Genomic DNA, 20,210 nt, shown 5'->3' with positions numbered 1-20,210 from the left:
ATTTACAACTATTCACCCTATTTTCCATGTTTTAATGTTACGTCAGTATGTTCCGATAAGTCTCATGTTGCTCTAGTATGATGCGATTGAATTGGATGATCGATTGACCTTTGTGGAGGGTCTAATTGCTATTCTAGCGAAAGATGTGCGGTAGTTGCGTTCCAGATCCATTCTTGTGGTGAAGGTATGTTGGAGGCATCGTCAAGTTGAGGGTGTTACTTGGGAGTCCAAGCATGAGACACGAGAGCAAATTCTTGGCTTTTTTTAGCCTTCAGGTACTTCTTGAATCTTAGTTTTGCGGACTGATGTTTTTTAGTAGTGGATCTTGGAATGAACCTCTGGGTTAATTCTGTGCAAATTCCTTTTTTTTGTCGTTTAGAGTGTCCCTATAGTGATTCAAGTCATTTATGACTTGTTGGGACTAACAGTTTGGTCACTTGGTTGTTCATTTGGCTTTTATGCGAATTTCTGTGTTTTGGAGCTTTTAAAACATGAATGGTTGACATTGGTCAAAATTTAAAGAAGACAGCCACGGAATGCAATTTTGGCATTTCCATCAGCTCTTGAAGGTTCATTTTAGGCTAGTGTCATGATTGGTCCAGACTTCAAGGCTTTCGGTGCGAGTTTGTGTCATTAGGCGTTTTAACTTTTAAGCTTTGGCCTAAGTTTGACCTCGTTCAATATTCTTGGTAAACATGCTCAGATAAAAATTAAGTTAGCGCGGTTATCACCATAAAATTGAGTTTGGTCAACAATGATCCTTTGTGTGGATCCCGAGGCTTCTGGATAATTTCGAGCCCCTCAATAGATTTTGACTAAAAATAAAGTTTAGGTGTGGGACCCACTTTTTTTAGCAAACTTAAAGGGAAGTTTTAACTGCTCCTTTGAGTTTGAAATATCAAATTTTATAGGGTAGAATATCTCGTTTGCATGCACGGGGTTCCGAATAAATCATGAGCACTGCATCGGAGGATTTGGACTTGCCATAAATGAGCAGATGTGCATTAGTTGGTGCAACTAAAAATGGTCTTTGCACACGGGAAATAAGTCGCATTTGCAGAGACCAATGGACGTGGTAGCCTAATTCGCAGGGCCTCTTCCACGTTCGCGATGGGTTAGGGCCCTAACCCTCTGCGATCACGGGGCCCCTGCCATGTTTGCGAGCCCCCGGTCACATTCGCCTTCACGTTCGTGGGCTCCTCACCGCATTCAAGAAGGTTATTCTTGATGAGCTTTTGCATTCACGGGCCGCGTTGGCGGGTTAAACAATCTATTCTTTTAAATAAAGACTAGACCTGATTAGCACTTAATCACAAACTTCTTTTTGCGATTTTGAAAACTCTAGTGATTCAATTGTGTTGATTCAAAGATTGGTGCATCGGGAATCCTCGGGGCAACATGGGTGACCACTCGGGGAGTGTTTGGGAGGCTTTGGTTGAGGTAAAATTCAGTGTTTAGTGGTTGCAATTGTAATACCCCAAAAATTTCTAAATCAAGATTTGAACCCTTTTCCATTATGAACGGAATTTTTCCTAGTGATTTAAATTTTTTAAGGTGTTAAGGTCACTAGATGTAACACCTCTAGTTCAAAAAAAAACTAAAGAGAAGTTCGCTCAAGTCACCCATCATTTTCTTAAGTTTTGGGTCAACTTCAAACGACCATATCTTTTAGCACATAAAGAGTAAGGTGGCCCATGACCTATCAAGTTAAAGGTCTTTGAGTCCTCTTTCCAATGCCGCTAGTTTGCTAAATTTCGAGCTCTTAGTAAAAAGTTATGACTGATTTACTAATGATGCTCTAACCTGGCAGCAGCTCTGCGATATGGCTCTGCGTTACGGAGCCAATACGGACCTCACTGTCTGCTAGAAAATTATCCCGACTTCCAACTCGTTTTATTTATTTATTTAAGGGTATTATAGTCCTTAAAACCCTTAGGAAGCCATCTAAATTACCCTAAATGTGTAGAAAATTCAGTTTTCATAATCAACCCTCTCATTCACTCCTATACATATGTTTTTTAGGAAAGTACCTTTTACTTGCTGCGAGACTTTATAAAAATAAAAAAATTATTTCTATTATATTTGGTAGGGGTGTACATGGCCGGGTTGGTTCGAATTTTTCAAATATCAAACCAAACCATTTGTGTCAGATTTTTATTTATAAACCAAACAAAACCAATAAAACTCGGATTTTTCAACCTCGGGTTTTTCGGTTTTTTTCGGATTTTTCCATTTTTCGGATTTCTTAAAAATATATGTACATATCTAACACAAAAAGAGAAAAATATATTATAATAATAGGAAAAAAAAGTATTAGGAGCGGTGGATTAAATGGGTTAGGGTAGGATTTTATTTTTTTAAAAAAATAATAATAATAACAAATATTATTTGGGAAGGAGTGGGTGGCTTGGGGAGGGAGTGAAGTATGAATTTTTTAAAAATATTTTATAAAAGAAATTTTATAAAATAAAAGGACGGGGGATTGTCGGATGGGAGTAGGTGGTGGAGTGGGATAAGAAATTATTTTAAATTTTATTTTTTTTAAATAATTATTTTTTTGAGATAGTAATACCTTAATCTTCAACTTTTAACTAATATTAAAAGTTTATTTAATTTTTCTCACGGTTTTATATTTTTATCGATGTGGAATGTCATGTGGAAATGTTTTATCAAATAAAGAGAGTTTATTACACACCCCACTGAGGTGTGTTTCTCAAACTAATAAATAATATTTTAGGTATGAAACTCACACTTTATCGTTCAACCAGCATTTCAATCGGTGAAACACCTATCTAACATTGTTCAACGCCAGTGATACGCATGTTAAAAACAGAAAACCTCTTAATATTTCTCTCAACCGGCTCTAGACCGGTGTTTCACTGGTTCAGAATTGTTCATTGCCAACGAAACGCATGTTCAAAGTAGAATGTCTCACAATACTAAAATGATCATAACTTTTTCCTCCGAATTTTGATTGATGCAAACTTGATGGCGTCAAAAAGAAGACTCATAGAACTTTAATTTGATAGGTTATGGACCATCTAAATCTTTGTATAAACTAATGCGAAAAGCTTAGCTGGTAGGAAGGATTTGAACTCGACTTAGTGCTAGAGGTCCATTATGACCCTAAACCACTTTTGATACACTTCTCACGCCTAGGAATGGGCCTTAACACATATGTACAAGTATGACATCACCTAGTTTAAGTTTTTATACGTATGACGAATGATTCAAATTCTAAGAGAAGAGTTGCGAGGGGTTTCATAAACCCTCACCACCTCACCATTTTGAACAATGTTTGGTCTAAGGTTACTAGGTTTGGAAGAACCTGTACCTTGATCTTTAGCTCTGCCCAGTTTTCGGTGATTTGGATTTTTAGGAGACTAGTGCATACTTTAGTGACTTTATTGTTAAAAATAATAATTTTGTGATGGTAATGTTTCAAAGATTAAATTTAGTAGTGACCATTGGTGAGATTAACCCTGAAACTTTGTGATGATGATAAATAGGAAGTACCACAAGATACAATTTTTTTTTTAAAAAAAGTGTGTCTCTATTATAGTTTTGATTACTTGGAAAAATATAGATGTGTAACACATGGATAAAAATTAGGCCAAATTCATCGGTGGCCTCCTAAAGTTGACACCAACTTTCAGTTAGACACCTTAACTAAACTTTGTTCACTTTAGACACCTCATGTCATGTCTTGTTGTGTCATTTTGACATTTTTTTCACAATCAACAAAAATATTAAAAAGAGTGTGGCACACTTGCTGCTGATGTGTCAAAGGGAAGAATTAAATGAAGATATGTGGCAAATATAACATAATTTTTTTTTCTTTTCTTAATATAACATAAATAATTATTTAAAAATTTATTTTGAGTAAATACTTATTTATAAAGTTAATTACTTGAAAAACTAAAAGTTACATGTCAATAAATTAAAAAATAAGATTAAAAAAAGCTGCAGCACCTCGATTTGCCTTTTGTTGTCTCCTCTTCCACTCCAAAAACACATTGTTGTACAAGAGTTATGAAGATAACTTAAATGCCTCTTATATTTCAAAAATTAGATAACAAATTGTTGAAGCTACCCATGGTTGAATAACATTTGTTTGATATTGTCTTCATTTTACTATTGTTATCATTGCTAAAACTTAAAAATAAAGTAAATAAATTAATTTGTTTCATCAAGAGATGAGAAATTTGATATATGGTGTTGGGCTGATGGCATTGCGTTGGCAGGATGGTGGTGGATGGTGAAGGAAGTGTTGGAAGGAGAGAGCAGGAAGAAGACGAAATTAAAAAAAAAATTAGTAAAATTTAAGTTTTTCACGCGCTCAAAAATGAGTGTAACACACAATCTGTCATGTTAGCAAAAAATATCAAAATGACACAGTGGAACATGATATGAGACGTCTAAAATGAACATCGGTCAGTTAAAGTGTCCAAGTGAACCTTGATGCCAACTTTAGGGAGGCATCGATGAATTTGGCCTAAAAATTATAAAGATAAAACAAAGTAACCTAAATTTGAATTAAGAATGACAATATTTTCCCTCTTCAAATATGAATGGATAAAGTATGAAATGACATAGATCAGTCAAATTTACATTATTTAGAGAGAACAAATTTCTTCTCTACAAGACTTTCAAGTGGTTTTGTTAACTGATATCTTTTCATTTGTTAAAAGTTTTACAAGAAAAAAATTCAACATATATCATCAATATTAAATAATGAAACAATACGTTTAGAAGCTATGTCATAGTAATATAAAGGGGCTTATTTATACATTCAAGATTCAACATTGAGCATTACATTATTTTATATTCTTTAGGTAACTAGTCATTTAAATGGTGTGTGTAGATTTGATAGGGAAAAGAGCTAGATAATTGTCTTGTTTGTAACTTGTTATTAGCCAAATGACTCATTTTTTATTGTTGGCTAACAAAAACCACTTTTCCTATTTAAAAATAATAATAATTGTCTTTTTTTTAAAAAAAAACAAATAATTAAAAGAATGTCTTCTTTTTTTTCAAAAAAAATAATGACACCTATATATAATTAAAGCCCTACCACCTCACCATTTTAAACAATGTTTGGACCAAAGTTAATGATTTTGGTCGAATCCGTACACTTCCCTAATTTTCAGTGATTTGCATTTTAAATTGGACTAACATATAGTTTAGTGACTTTATTGTTACAAAAAATAATTTTGTGACTTGTTACAAAAAATAATTTTGTGACTTGTTACAAAAAGTAGGTTTAGTCGTTATCATCGATGAGATTAACTCTGAGATTTTGTGATGATAATAAATAAGAAAGTTATACAACATACCATTATTTTTGAAGTAAAATAAACTAAAAGGGTGATTCTCTATGATAGTTTTGTTTACTTGAAAAAAAAAATAAAGATGTGTAACACATGCATAAAATTAAAAAGATAAAAACACAACAACCAAAATTTGACTATATTTTCCCTAATAAAATATGAACGGACAGAGTATGAATGAGAGAGCAACCGAAATTGCAAAATTCAGATAAAACAATTTCTTCTCTACAAGACTCTGAAGTGCTTTTGTTGGTTGATAACTTGATATCTTCTCATTTCTGAAACGTTTGGCTTGAACAAAGTTTCACATCATCAATATCTATCAAAAATATCATTTACATTGGTTGAGTGACTTTATACGTGAAATGACAATAATTGAATGATTTTTCTATTACAAAAAAAAAAAAAAAAAAAAAAAACACTCTGAGATAATTATCAATAGGTAAGTGACAATTTGAGATTTCAACTCTTGACGTCAGCTATATGAATTCTCACTAGTCATATTGCTTTACCTAAACTCATCTCAATCTAGTACAGAGTATATTAGAAATATTAAAGTAGTGTAGAAATTTATTGGTCAAAGACTTGATTTGATCCACTATTAGATATGAGAATTGAGAACCAAGCATGTGTGTATCATATACTAAGACAGAGTGGGCATGTCTTAATTGGAATTGCATGGGCCCGTTTGAACTCCAATTATTGAAAACATATTTTCTCATCTTTGAATGTTTGATCCCTCTTATAATGTCACATAACCACACATCTCGAAATCAGGGAAAGGGGACAATAATTTTTGAAACCCTTTGATACTACACCGAACAAGAATTCTCAGATTACATAATTGTCAAAAAAGAATTCTCAGCTTACTCTGTCAAAGTATTGTAATGGATAAAAGTACGCTGTTACTGCTGTTAAAGAGTATCTATCATTATTAATGGTACTACGGGAAAAAAAAATTCCCTGCTCAGACGGGTCTAAGGCAAGGTGATCCAGTCTCGCCATACCTTTTTTTCTTGCTTCTCTTGTCATTGAAATATCTACAATTCCTCTCCATCCAAATAGACCATAAAATGAAGGAAGGAATAGCAATTTCATAGTGTTCATTGTCCCTTTGTGAAGCTGCTCGTTCCAGCTGCTTAGTGCAAGTTTAATGCATCCTGGCATGACCTGTTGGACACCAAAAATAGCACGAAACATTGTCCAGATCTGTCTAGTGAAGGTGCAGTCAAGCAGTAGATGATTTACTTATTCATGAGCACTTTCACACAAAAAGCATCTGCTGGCTGCTGCACAGAACAAGCTTCGGGAGTAGCGATCCAAGTGAAACAGGTGGCTTCCAGGGGTGCAATTGTCTTCCAAATTGTTCTCAATGGCCAGTCCTTTTGAATGCTTCCCATATTCCCCAAAAATTTCTAAAACATACTTTGACAATAAACTTGCCATCTTTCTGAAACTTCCACCACAGTGAGTAATCAAAAGCAACCTGATCATTGAGAGAGATAGCCTCCACTTTCAGCAGCAATTCATTTACATTTTCAAATTCCCAGTTAAATAGGTCCTTCACAGGACCAATGAGCTTTACTTTGACAATATTACTATTGTATGAAGATGTCAATTCCCAATAAGCATCCAGCACTCTTGGATCATATATAAACTTCCAAAAGTATGTTCTTAAATAATTTGAAAATGATGTTGACCATTCATCTATGGTATATCCTATCAGATTTTAACAAGTTTTATTTCAATTTCAGGAAAACCAAAATAATTCATACTATATGGTTCAGGACAGAAGGATGTAGTTGATCGTGTCAGCTCTGGTGTTCCATTTATGGATGATGACATGATGTAGCAATTTGTAAGTTAAAGACAGTTGTCATCAATTAAAAATAAATACATAGAAAATGATAATACTTGAAGACAACAATAAGAAGAAACCTGAAGATAACTAAATAGCATTTAAAGTGATATTAACAGACTTACAAAGTGTACACACAAGGAAACTCACCACTACTCCTTTTTAGGAAAATCAATATGGTCACCATTTCTTCCCATAATAAGAGCGCAATAACATCTGATTTCTAAGAAAACAAAGACTGAAAAAAAAGTTAAAACATTTAATTACCTCCTCAATAGGCCTGCCTAAAAATCTCAAGCAGCATCCTAAGTGCAATCAGCTTCTGCGATTGCATAGTATGCCATTTCTTTTGCATGGATAAAAGGGAAATTGTATCACAGTGATAGCATAGCCGAATAAAACAAGCGAAAGAAATATTCACTTCTTATTTTTCAAGTGAAGCTCGGGTATCATGTCAAGGACAAAAGGATTATCCCTTATAATGTTTACCAACAACTCAGTTGTAGATGCATCAACTGAGAAGCCTCTTCCGGTCATTTCCTTCATGAAAGTTGTCATTTCACTAATTCTGCTGCACCTGAGGAATCCTTGCACCATAACATTGTAGGTGACATTGTCTGGAAAACAATTGTTGCCCTCCATTTTCAGAAGCATATCTTTAGCTTCATCTAATAATCCTTGTAGACAAAATCCAGTTATCATTGTAGTGTATGTTCTCACATTCGGAAGCAATCCCATTGAAGAAAGCTTCTCAAAAAGAGTATGAGCTTTGTCAAGTTTACCATTTTTGCACAATCCATTAATGACAACATTGTAAAATACAATATCCATATTTTCTCCCTGTTTTTCCAACTTATTAAAGAGTGAAATAGCTTCTTCAACAAGTCCATACTTAAAATAACCATTGAGCAAAGTGATGTGAGTGTACAAATCAGGAATACACCCTGCAGATAGCATCTCAGCATAGATATTTTTAGCAGATCCAATTCTTCCGACATGAAACAGACCTTGCAAGATAGTATTGTAGGTAAAAGTACAAGGCTTTGGTCCCTTTTGAGAAATTTCACAAAATAATTGCATGGCCTCAGGCAATTTCTTTTTCTTACAGTATCCATTTATTAGTATGTTGTAGCTAATAATGTTAGGCTCAATGCACTTATTTATCATGAAATCAAGAAGTCTCCTCGCTCCATCAAGTTGATCACTCAAACAATATCCATCCATTATTGCATTGTAGGTGATTATATTAGGCTCTACACCTTTTTCGATCATGTATCCCATTACTTCCTTGGCATCTTCGACTTTCCCTTCTTTGCATAGTCCATCTATTAGTATGTTGAAGGTGCGTACATTTGGATAAATATTAAGGTTTACCATCTCAGAGAACAAAGTCTTACACTTTTCCCATTCACCAAGCTTACACATACCATCAATTATTGAGTTATATATAACTATGTTTGGAGGAATATCTTTCTGCTTCATCTCATTCATAAGATTGATAGCAGCATCTAAGTTTCCATCTTTGCAAAGGGCATCTATGATGATGTTGTAGTTAATTATGTTGGGCTTAGTGTTCCCTTGTTCCATTAACCGGAGCAAACTTAAAGTCTTCTCTGTATGACCCCTTTTACTAAGCCCATTCATGACGGTTCCATACATGACTTCATTAGGTTCACAAATCTTTTCTCGCACCACCTTTTTGAACAATTCAACAGCATCTTTGACCTTATTTTCAGCAAAGATTCCCCTTAATAAGGTGTTAAAGGTGACAACATCAAATGGAATGCCATTCTTCAAGTAAATGGGTAACACCGAAAATGCACAATCAACACGATGCATCAGGCAATAACTATTAATGACAATATTTAAGATGACTCCATTAATTGGGATACCCAATTTCTGCATTTCTCGAAATTGAGAAACAACAGCAGAATAATTCTTCATATTTATCATAGTCTTAAATAATTTACAGAAGTCAACAAGAGAAGGAAGACGCTTCATTGTAACCATTTGCTTAAAGAGAATCACAGCATCATCTAAACACTTGATGTTAACCCTAATATCAAATTTATCGATTGCAGAAATGGATTTATTACTATAAATTCTCATTGTAACTGCCGTAAAACAAGAATGAGAAATAGGAGAAAAAGAGAGAGAAGGAATACCATTGCGCAGACAAAATCTCCTCATCTCCAATGCCAAACGAATCTCTCTCACTCAATTGCTCAATAATTTTCAGCTCATGTGACCTAATTTCACAGCAAACTTATGCGGCTTTTTAGAATGACCCGCCGTATCATCGCACCACATAGGCACGTAAGTACCATATCGACACAAAGTTGCCTATGTGAGGGCTTGCATATAAAAGATATACAAAGAATTTTGAGTATGTAATTGGATTCGGTGTAATTGAGTGTAACTTATATAATTATTTGTTTAGATAATTGGGTGAAATGGACAAGTAACTCATTTAAGTGACACAATTTTATTTAGACCCAATTATAATTAAGAACAAAAATTAAATAATATTTATTACTATTATTCTTCTAGAAAATGTAAAATAATGAAGAATCTCAATGAAACAAAAAAAAAATGTCTCAACAATTAATTTAATATGAACCAGAGGGAGTATAATTCAATCAGTAATTAAAAGGATAAGGATCTGAAAAATACCTTAACTTTGGTCGAATTTGTTGTTACGATACTAAACTTTCACGAGGACCTATTACCTTCCTAGATTATTTAATACCGTATTTTAAACATATATATTTGTCCACGTGGATATAAAAAATAATGCAAAATTATAAATAGTAATGTATTCACGTGGGCACATATATACCTTTAAAATACACTATTAAATAGTTCAGGGGGTAAAAAATACGGTATTAAATAATCTAGGGAGATAATAAGTCCTTATAAAAGTTTAGTATCGCAACAGCAAATCCGATCAAAGTTGGATATTTTTCAAACCATTATCCCTAATTAAAAACATAAGTAAATTCAACTAGTAGCTAAAATTTTTTTTGTTGACTTCCTCTCTCATCACGAAAAAAAAAAGGTTTGAAAACAATTTATTTACCCTTTTAAAGTTTGAACACCCTTAACAAAAATTTTGATTTCGTCACTGACATGGTGTGATTACAAGTTGATTAAAGTTCTTCCTTTTATTTTTATTTTTATTTATTTCATTTTAATTTATTTTAAATTTTTATTATTCTAATGTTTTCTAAATATATATTTATATTTCATTTCTTTCTCATTCTTAACCTTTATTTCATGTGATTCTATGCAATTTTTCGTATTGTCTATTGTTTTTATTAATATAATTTTGTTAGTATTCTAATTTTTAAATTAAAGTAGAATTCATTGTTCAAAAGAGTTATGGAATTATGTTTTCCTTTTTTAAAAAAATTATATTTATGTATGTTATGTTGAAATTTGACATAAGGGTTTATGTTAATTTTTTTGTTTTGAATTTAAAACTTATCTTAATTTTCAATTTAATTTGTTTTAGGAGTATTGACTCGATATTTTATATTGCAAGCTATTTTTTGTTAGACTTGATAGATCACCTTTTTGTCAAATCTTTTTATATTTTATGGAATTATATTTATAATATTAATCTTTTTATCAAACATGCATTCATGATGTTCATAGAAATTTTGTACTTTTAGTTTTTATGATTAATTTAATCAAAATATGCTAAATTGAATATAAATCAATTACTTTTTATAATATTAGTTAAGAACATATGTTTATTAATTAATATATTTTTAAAGACAATATATATCTCAAATATTCCATTTAATATCATTTATAAAGGGTCTTACTTGTCTAATATAGATTTTTCAATATAACCTTATGATTACACTTGTGCGACCAAATTATACACTTGTAATTACACTGTGGCAAACAAACAAATCATCGTAATTACTAGATTGTGTAATTATCAGGCAAGTAATTATTATCCTAGTGATTCCAATTACGTGGAGGCTTTCCAAACAGACTCTTCATGAATTTTCATCGAAGGTCTTTGGAATATTCTAGTTGGGTAGAATATTTTAGAAAAAGGACTTATTTGTTAATATGTAGAGACTTGTTTAATAATTATTATTTACATATTAGCCCCTAATTAATTAGTATAAATACATGGATATTCATTTGTAAAATCATTCAACAAAAATAAAAGTTCTCTACAATACAATCCTTCTTTTGTGCTTAGTAGTACATTAAGGATGTGACATTTTTCTTGCATTTTTTAATTTTTGTTTGTTAAAGTGAGACTAATACTACTAATAAATACTCCCTCACATACATTAAAAAAGGGGAGGGGGGATGGGAGATTCAAATATGTAGGGGTATGAAAAATCGAATCGAAAAAAATGTTATTGGGTCATTGCTATTGGATTATTGAGTTAACACAACTTTTTAATGGTTTTATAAAAAGTTTTATTGGGTTATCGGGTTTTAGTATTGGGTTATTGGGTAAATTGATAACCCATTAAAACGATAGTAAGTTACTATTATATCCTTCATAAATATTAAATATTAATAGTTTAACATAACTAGACACTATATTTATACTCTACACTACGGTCTACACACTTCACACGTCATAGTACCTACTTCACATTAGAAATTCCATATTATGTTTTGGTTGTAACGTGTTATTGTAGTCTTCGTACTACATCTACTCTTATTGATGCAATTTCTCATTATATTTCTTGTTTCACTATACCAAAACATTTACAGCTGATTTGTTTGTCTCATTGTATCATGCCAAATTGTTAGAGAAGTGAGAAATCATATATTTAATTTATGAGTATTTTCTTATTGGGCAAACCGAAAATCGAATCGTTAATGACCAAAAACCGATAAAGAATATCTTATTGGTTTAGCATATTTAAAAATTGAAAACCAATATATCGAACCGATAGTACATAAAATCAAACCGAACCGATCGATGAACTCCCCTACAAATATGTCATCAAACTTTGAGAAGAGGTTCATCTATGTCATCTGATAAAAGTTTGACTAATTTATGTCGAGAATATACATAAAATCCCCTCTGAACTTGACAGCAGAAATTACTTTGGCACTTTAACTTTACGGGTAATTATTTACCCCCTAATTTAGTTTCAATTGAATTTTATACCCCCTTAGATGTGCCATGGCAAAGAAAGTGGAACTACTTTGCTACACGCGCGTAACAAATTAAAATGTGTACAGAAAAATAGTTAGCTATACACGTGTCATTTTTTAATTGGGGACTGATAATTAATTTTTAGTGGGACCGTCTCTTTCATTTTATTTTCTTATTTTATCCTTTTCTTTTTTCCTCGTCGTCTTCCTTTCTTTCATTTCCCCCAAAATATAGATCTGCAACTAATTTCTTGATGTACATATTGCTGGAAATTTTGCCAGACATTTTTTCCGATGAATATCTCTATTTTCTTTGAATGTTCTTTTCATATTTATATTTTTTTAATCTATAATTTTAAAGGCAAACAAGAAGAGAGGCTTTCTTCGTCTAAAAGACAAATCACCGTTGATATATCTTAATTTCTCATCAAGATGTACATCAAAAGAGAAATCACTGGTAAAGCAGAGAAAAATCTAAGAAATCAAAATCATTCTTCGTATTGAAAATATCGATTTCTCTGACGTCTTATTCTTCAAAACTAAAATCTCAAAGCAATTATGTACTGGAATTTTCAATTCGAATGAGTTATTGATTGCTCAAACTTGTTGTATTTGAGTAAAGCAAAAGAGAAAGTGCAGGTCTCAGCTTCGTTTGATTTGAACAAAACAAAGAGAAAAAGGCAGCCCCCAATTTGCTATTCAAAGCTATATCAGAATGCTTTACCAAAATATAGATCGGATATTTATTCAATTGCCATGATTTTTTAAATATATTTTTTTGGTAATAAAATGTGCTAATATTTCACATTTTATTAAAATACCCCTTCCATCTCAAGAATGGTGGGATCCGGCTCCTCTCCATTTTCCCCAAGTTCTAGCTTGATAGCAAATTGGGGGCTGATGAGTTTTTTTGGTAATAAAATTGCTAATATTTCACATTTTATTAAAAATAAAATAAAAAAAATACACCCTCCATCTCAAGAATGGTGGGATCCGGCTCCTCTCCATTTTCCCCAAGTTCTAGCTTGGATTGGAGACACATGTCATAGTTTAGAATTAATGATTGATCTAATTGATTAAAGTAGAGTCCTAATCATAGTTATTTACTGCCATATATTTACTTCTTAAATAGTTTTGCAATCCATTATATTTTCCCTAAATATATTTAAAACTTTTTTTTATTGCCCTGCATACATATTTAAAACTTTTACTAAATATTTTTATTTTTTTGAAAAAAATTATAATACACGTTTTTATTATTCTGATAAAGTATTAAGAGTTACAGTGTCTATAGAGCACTATGGACTCCATTTAGGGAGTAAGAACGAATTTATAGTTGAGTGACAAAATTTATTTTACTCCTAAAATTTTAAAAAAACGTCAGCTCACAATTTTTAATTTTTAATTTGGCAAATACTATTTGAGAAATGGCAAACGTTAGGGAAAAAAAAGTAAAAAATCAGCAAAAAGCTACTCAAGCAATTAAAAAAAGAAATTCTTTTAAATATATTTAGGAAAAATATAATATAAATCTAGAATTGTTGGATTGCAAAAATATTTAAGAACCAAATATATGGAAGTAAATAACTATGGTTACGACTTTACTTTAATCAATTAGATCTCAATCATCAATTCTAAACTATGACACGTGTCTCCAATCCAAATTAGAACTTGGGAAAAATAGAGAGAAGAGAAATGGAGAGGAGCCGGATCCAGAATGGTGGAAGAAAAAAAATAAAAAGTGAAAAAATAAAGAAGGGAGATTCGACAGGTGGAGGTGCGTGTAGAACACCTTCCACAATACAAGTGGTTCTCTACAAGTTTCATTGCTAAAGTAAGTTTCGTGGACAAGTTTGAGAGGGATTTTATGTATTAACTCAATTTATGTCATCTTCGTTTGAAAAAAGGCTCACAATTTCGATTTTGCAAAATCAAAACCCAGTCTTTTCTCAAACAAAAATAGCATAGATGAACCAAACTTTAATTGGATGGCATGGATGAACCTTTTTTCAAAATTTCATGGCATATTTGAGACTTTTCCCAAAAATAAAAAAGACAATTTGGTGTAAATTCTTATTGTACACAATCATAGACTGCAAGACACTATTTTTATAGAAGCTTGAGCTCATAACCTCTCATCCATTATCACATTGTATGTAATTATATTAGACTCTATACCTTTTATGACTATTCGAATAAATATTAAGATTCACCATCTCAATGAACAAAGTCTTTACCATTTTTCATTGACCAAGCTTACACAAATCATCAATCAATGAACTATAGTTAAAATGTCCGAAGGAATGCCTTTCAACTTCATCTTATTTAAAAGGTTGATAACAATATCTAAGTATCTATCTTTGCAAAGGGCATCTATGAGGATGTTATAGTTGAATATGTTGTTTGGTTGGCTTAAATATTTTGAGAAATGTTTTCTAAATCAACTCATTTTTTTCAAATTTAAGGAAAATGAATTCTCTTCAAAAATTAAGAAAAACATTTTCCAAAACTCTACTTAGATCCTTCAGTATTTTTTCTTACCCTACCCCGTACTCCAAACCTGACCCTCCCCATAAAAAAAATTATTTTGTTAAATTTTCTTATTTCTTAATTATAAAATCTATATTTACTCCTACCCCAAACCATCTACCCTCCCCAAAAAATAAAAAAAATTATTTTTAAAAAATATTTCAAATTTAAGATTTTTTTATCTAACCCAACCCCCATCACCCCTATCCCCCACCCCCATAAAAAAATATTGTTTTGAAAAAATATTTCAATTTTTTAAAATTTCAGTTTTTACTTCACCTCATACCCTGACCCCCACCCCACCCCCGGTCAATTATTATTATTTTTAAAAAAAAATTATTTCTGAAAAATATTTTAAATTTATGTTTTTTCGTCATCCCCCACCACCCCCAACCCAGGGCACTCCCATCAAAAAAAAAAAAATTAAATATGGAAAAATTTTTTAAAAATTTATTCAACAACCAAACATTAAAAAATATTTTCTACTCACCAACCAAACATAAAAAAATAAGTTAGAAATCCACTTGTTTTCCGAAAAAATATTTTCTTGGATAACACCTTCCTTCATACCAAACACACCCTAAACGAATGTCATACTTTAACAAGTAAATGTTGCTAACAGGACATGCCTTCAATGAAAAATTCAGACAATTTTGGGTGCTAGCTATCTATGTATTTGGTCAATTAAAGAATAGTGCTCATTAGATGAAATGAATACAAAGTAAGTTAAATTTCAGTATGAACCAATTTTCAAAGAAAAATATAAATGATACAAACTACATCAGTCCCTGTAACCGCCAGGAATTTCATACCATTGGTAGAAGAAGGGTTGTAAATTGTCACCCATTTTAGATAAAAACTTGAAAAATCATGCCAAATAGTCACATATCTTGTAGAAAAAGAAGTTCAAACTAGAGTTTATGTTCAACCTGTTTCGAATACAGAGACGAGAGATTGAGGAAGGAGTATAAAAGGGGAAAATAGCTGCAAAACAGTCAATTCTCAACTGCTAAACTGACCACCGAACCAGTAAATATTTAGTAGCAGAAATCAGTCAGTAATTCAGGAACGGTATCCTAAGAATGAGATACAGATTCAATCTTATGGATGCAATGAAGAACAGGAAAGATGAGATATACAGCTGAGTTGAAGTAGTTTCATAAAAGGCAAAAGAGGGAGCGAAGCAGATATATCGTTGTTAGCACTTTTGTACTTGTGAATCACTAAAGTCTGGCGGATATCTGATTCCATCCTCAAAGGATTTCTGCTCTTTGCAGATATTATCCTTGTTAGCACTTTTGTACTTGTGAATCAATAAATCCCCTTGAAGTATAAATGCAGCAAGTCGTAAGAAGACAATTGTTGCCAAATATTATAATGGTAAAAGAGTGAAGTATTCAAACTACATAAGACTAGTTATTCTTCAAACTAGATGATCATTCATTTTCATGATTGATCAAGAGGTTGCACAATCAAGTAACGGTTGCTCTTATGCCATTTGGTAATAAACAATGTACTTCTTTAGGCAAATACTAAAAACTGTTATACTAAAAAAGGGCTTTGAAATAGAAGAACGATCCCTCTTCCTGTAGAAAATAAACAAAAATAAAGTACTAAAAAAATCCCAAGTTCAACAGATGATTAGTTTTCTCACACTCAAAGACGCAAAAGAGAATAAGCATTGATAGGCACTGTACAAGTTTTTCGGTTCGTTTGCAGTAGATTATTAAGTAAAATATTGATTCTCTAGTTTGAGCAGTGTCACAACCTATTCAGTCTATTCCGATAAATTGCACATTTAGCACTTCTTTTTATTGAATAAGAAGTTACAGCTTAGGTGATATACCAGGACCAGCTAAATAGAACTTACTGATCAATTCCCGAATCAAGTGAACGACTTGCTGTGAGACAATTTAAAGTACCATGGAGCATAGAATTCAACCAAGATATCCTGTCTCATCTAGCACAATTTCGTCAAAGTTATTTGGATATAGTAGCAAAACACTTGAGAGGATTGAGGAAATCTCGATATTAATCCCTAAAAATAAAAGAACAAGAATGTCAGAATTGCGTATTTGATATCATCCAGTAAGTCTGCATATAATTCAGTTCACCACAAATTTATCCATACTTATTCCTTCTCATCGTTGGCAGACAAATTTGAGAAAAGATGAAACAAAGCATTCTTATAAATAAAACACAAGTTAAGTAGGATCGACGAACCCAGTAATACTCTTTAACTTCAAATTAAGGTCACTTAAACTTAGCACAAGTGTAAATGAGATGATTTAAAATGTTAGTTATTTAACGTCGACGGTAAAGACAGGAAAAAACAGATTTTTTTTAGATACGGAAGTGTAAAGTATGTCTTCTTCAACTTAAATTGTAATAATAATGGAAGAAATGAAAATACATCCTAATATCACAACGTATACATTTGCATACCTTATAGTGAGTACAGAGCATAGCACAAACTTCCCTTCTACTGTGTCCATCCCACTAATTAACTTCACTAATTATAGTAAAGTTACCAGCAGTATAACACAGCATTGAAGCATGAAGTTATGGGTACAATAACAGATTGCAGATTTCTCCATCTTCAAAAGAAAACTGCTCCCTCCATCTTCTAAGTTAGTTGGAAATGGTGATATGGAGCACAACCCTATCTAAATTATGGTGACAAGTAGTCAAAGGCCCAATGAACTTATATTTGACAATTTTATTGTTCTATGAAAATGTAAATTCCCAATAAAGCATCCAGTACTCTTGGATCATATATAAACCTTCAGAAATATGCATTAGAAAATATTCTCAAAAAAAAAAAATGTATTCTAAATAACTCGAACATTGTATTGACTGTTCATCTATAGTATATCCAATAAGTTTAGAATAAGATTGTTCCCCTCTTTTGTAATACTTTTTGGAAATGGCCAGCAGACCCTTAATGCTGAGAAATTCAACAGTACTAGTTTCCAACAAAAAAAAAAGATTGTTCCCAAAACATTTCAAGTTACGTGCAGTTGTTATTGATTCACAACAAGACGGAAAACAATAGTACACGAAGACAACTATTTAGCACAGAAAATGATATTCCTAGACTTATAACGTGTACACATAAGGGAACTCATGTTATCACTCATAAGTGGAGAAAGAATTGAAATATCAAAAGTGATGTACCTCCTCTGTAAGCCTTAAGCATGCCTGGAAAGCTCAAGTGATGTTCTAATTGCCATTTTTTTATCTTCCGTAATTGCATGGACGTCACTTTTCATTGTGAATGTAAAGCCAAATAAAGCAAGAGAAAGAAATATTCACTTCTTATATTCAGATCGAAACTCAGGTATCATGTCAAGGACAGAAGGATTCTCCCTTATAATGTTTACCAGTAACTCAGTTGTATCTGCATCACATGAGAAGCCCTTTCTAACCATTTCCTTCATAAAAATTGCCATTTCATTAATTTTGCTGCACCTTAGGTATCCTCGTACAAAAACATTGTATGTAGCATTGTTTGGCATACAACCGTTGTCCTCCATTTTCCTAAGCATATCTTTAGCTTCATCCAAAAACCCTTCAAGACTAAATCCATTTATCATTATAGTGTATGTTCTCACATTTGGAAGCATTCCAATTAAAGAAAGCTTCTCAAATATCACACGAGCTTTGTCGAGTTCACCATTTTTGCACAATCCATTAATGACAACATTGTAAAATTCAATACTGGTATATTCTATCTCTCTTTCCAACTTATTAAAGAACGACATAGCTTCTTCAACAAGTCCATATTTAAAATAACCATTGAGCAAAGTGCAGAGAGTGTATAAATCAGGTACAAGCCCCGTTGATAGCATCTCAGCAAAGAATTTTTTTGCAGAGTCAATTTTTCCAGCTTCAAACAGACCTTGCAAGAGGATATTGTAGGTAAAAATATCAGGTTTTGATCCCTTTTGAGAAATTTCATGAAACAATTGCATGGCCTTGGCCAATTGTTTTACTTTACAGTATCCATTTATCAGTACACTATAGCAAATAATGTCAGGTTCAATTTTATTATCTATCATGAAATCAAAAACTCTCTTCGCTCTATCCAGTTCACCACGCAAACAATAGCCGTCCATTATCGCAGTGTATATAATTATATTAGGTTCTACACCTTTTCGGACCATTTGTCTCATTACTTCCTCAGCGTCTTCTACTTTCCCTTCTTTGCAAAGTCCATCTGTTAGTATAGTGAAGGTGCGCACATTTGGATAAATATTAAGGTTCACCATCTCAGAGAACAAAATCCTAACCTTTTCCCATTGACCAAGCTTACACAAACCATCAATCAATGAACTATACGTGACTATGTCTGGAGGAATGCCTTTCTGCTTCATTTCGTTCAGAAGACTTGTAGCACCATCTAAGTTTCTATCTTTGCAAAGCGCATCAACAACAATGGTGTAGATGAATATGTCAGGCTTAGTGTTCCCTTGTTCCATTAACCGGAGCAAACTTAAAGTCTTCTCCGTATGACCTCTTTTACTAAGCCCATTCATGATGGTTGCATACATGACTTCATCAGGTTCACAAATCTTTTCTTGCACCAATTTTTTGAACAATTCAACAGCATTTCTGACCTTATTTTCAGCGAAAAATCCCCTAATTAAGGCGGTAAAGGTGACAACATCAAATGAAATACCATTCTTCAAGTAAATGGGTAACACCGAAAACCCACAATCAGCACGATGCATCAGGGAATAACTGTTAATCACACTATTCAAGATGACTCCATTAATTGGGATACCCAATTTCTGCATTTCTCGAAAAAGAGAAAGGACAGCAGAATAATGCTTCATATTTATGATAGTCTTAAATAATTTAGAAAAATCGACAAGAGAAGGAAGAGGCTTCATTGTAACCATTTGCTTAAAGAGAATCAGAGCATCATCTAAACACTCAAAATTGCTATTTGCCCTAAATTTACTCAGTACCGAAATGGATTTATTACTATAAACTCTGACTATAATTGGCGAAAAACAAGAATCTGAAGTAGGAAATAAAGAGATGAAAGGAATACCATTGCCATTTCGGAGAGAAATTCCCTTCATCTTTAATGGATCAGTGAACGTTTCTTCTTCTTTACTGTGATTTCGGTATGCCCCTAATTTTGCCGCTAACTTTTTTGTGATATTCTACCGGGGAAATGCATAAGTACACCCTCAGCCTATGCCCAAAATTCCTGAGACACACGTAATTTTTACCAAAGTTCAATTACCTCCAAACTTATTTTATATATAATTTTCTATCCCTTTTCAGCCTACGTGGCACTATCCTTGAAAAAATTGTCAACACGTGCTGGGCCCATAAGA

At 32.4% G+C, this 20,210-nt stretch overlaps 2 protein-coding genes across 2 annotated transcripts; both read right to left on the bottom strand.

The window, feature by feature from the left end:
* Positions 1 to 7,506: 7,506 nt before the first annotated feature.
* On the bottom strand, positions 7,507 to 9,378 carry LOC125833967 (putative pentatricopeptide repeat-containing protein At1g12700, mitochondrial). The gene has a single exon (XM_049513175.1). The coding sequence runs from the start codon at positions 9,376 to 9,378 to the stop codon at positions 7,606 to 7,608; it is 1,773 nt and encodes a 590-aa protein (XP_049369132.1). The 3' UTR covers positions 7,507 to 7,605.
* A 7,280-nt stretch (positions 9,379 to 16,658) lies between these two features.
* Positions 16,659 to 19,949, bottom strand: LOC125834066 (putative pentatricopeptide repeat-containing protein At1g12700, mitochondrial). Its single transcript, XM_049513275.1, has 2 exons — positions 18,037 to 19,949; positions 16,659 to 16,897 (listed from the first exon to the last, which is right to left on the bottom strand). Exon 1 carries the CDS (start codon positions 19,947 to 19,949, stop codon positions 18,171 to 18,173), a length of 1,779 nt encoding a protein of 592 aa, XP_049369232.1. The 3' UTR covers positions 16,659 to 16,897; positions 18,037 to 18,170.
* Between the last annotated feature and the right edge of the window lie 261 nt (positions 19,950 to 20,210).

The sequence above is a fragment of the Solanum verrucosum genome, unplaced genomic scaffold (assembly GCF_900185275.1).
Source record: "Solanum verrucosum unplaced genomic scaffold, falcon-dt-bn FXZP01001052.1, whole genome shotgun sequence".
Taxonomy (NCBI): Eukaryota; Viridiplantae; Streptophyta; class Magnoliopsida; order Solanales; family Solanaceae; genus Solanum; species Solanum verrucosum.
The sequence above is the reverse complement of the archived record's forward strand: the minus strand, read 5'-3'. Positions and strand labels throughout refer to the sequence as shown.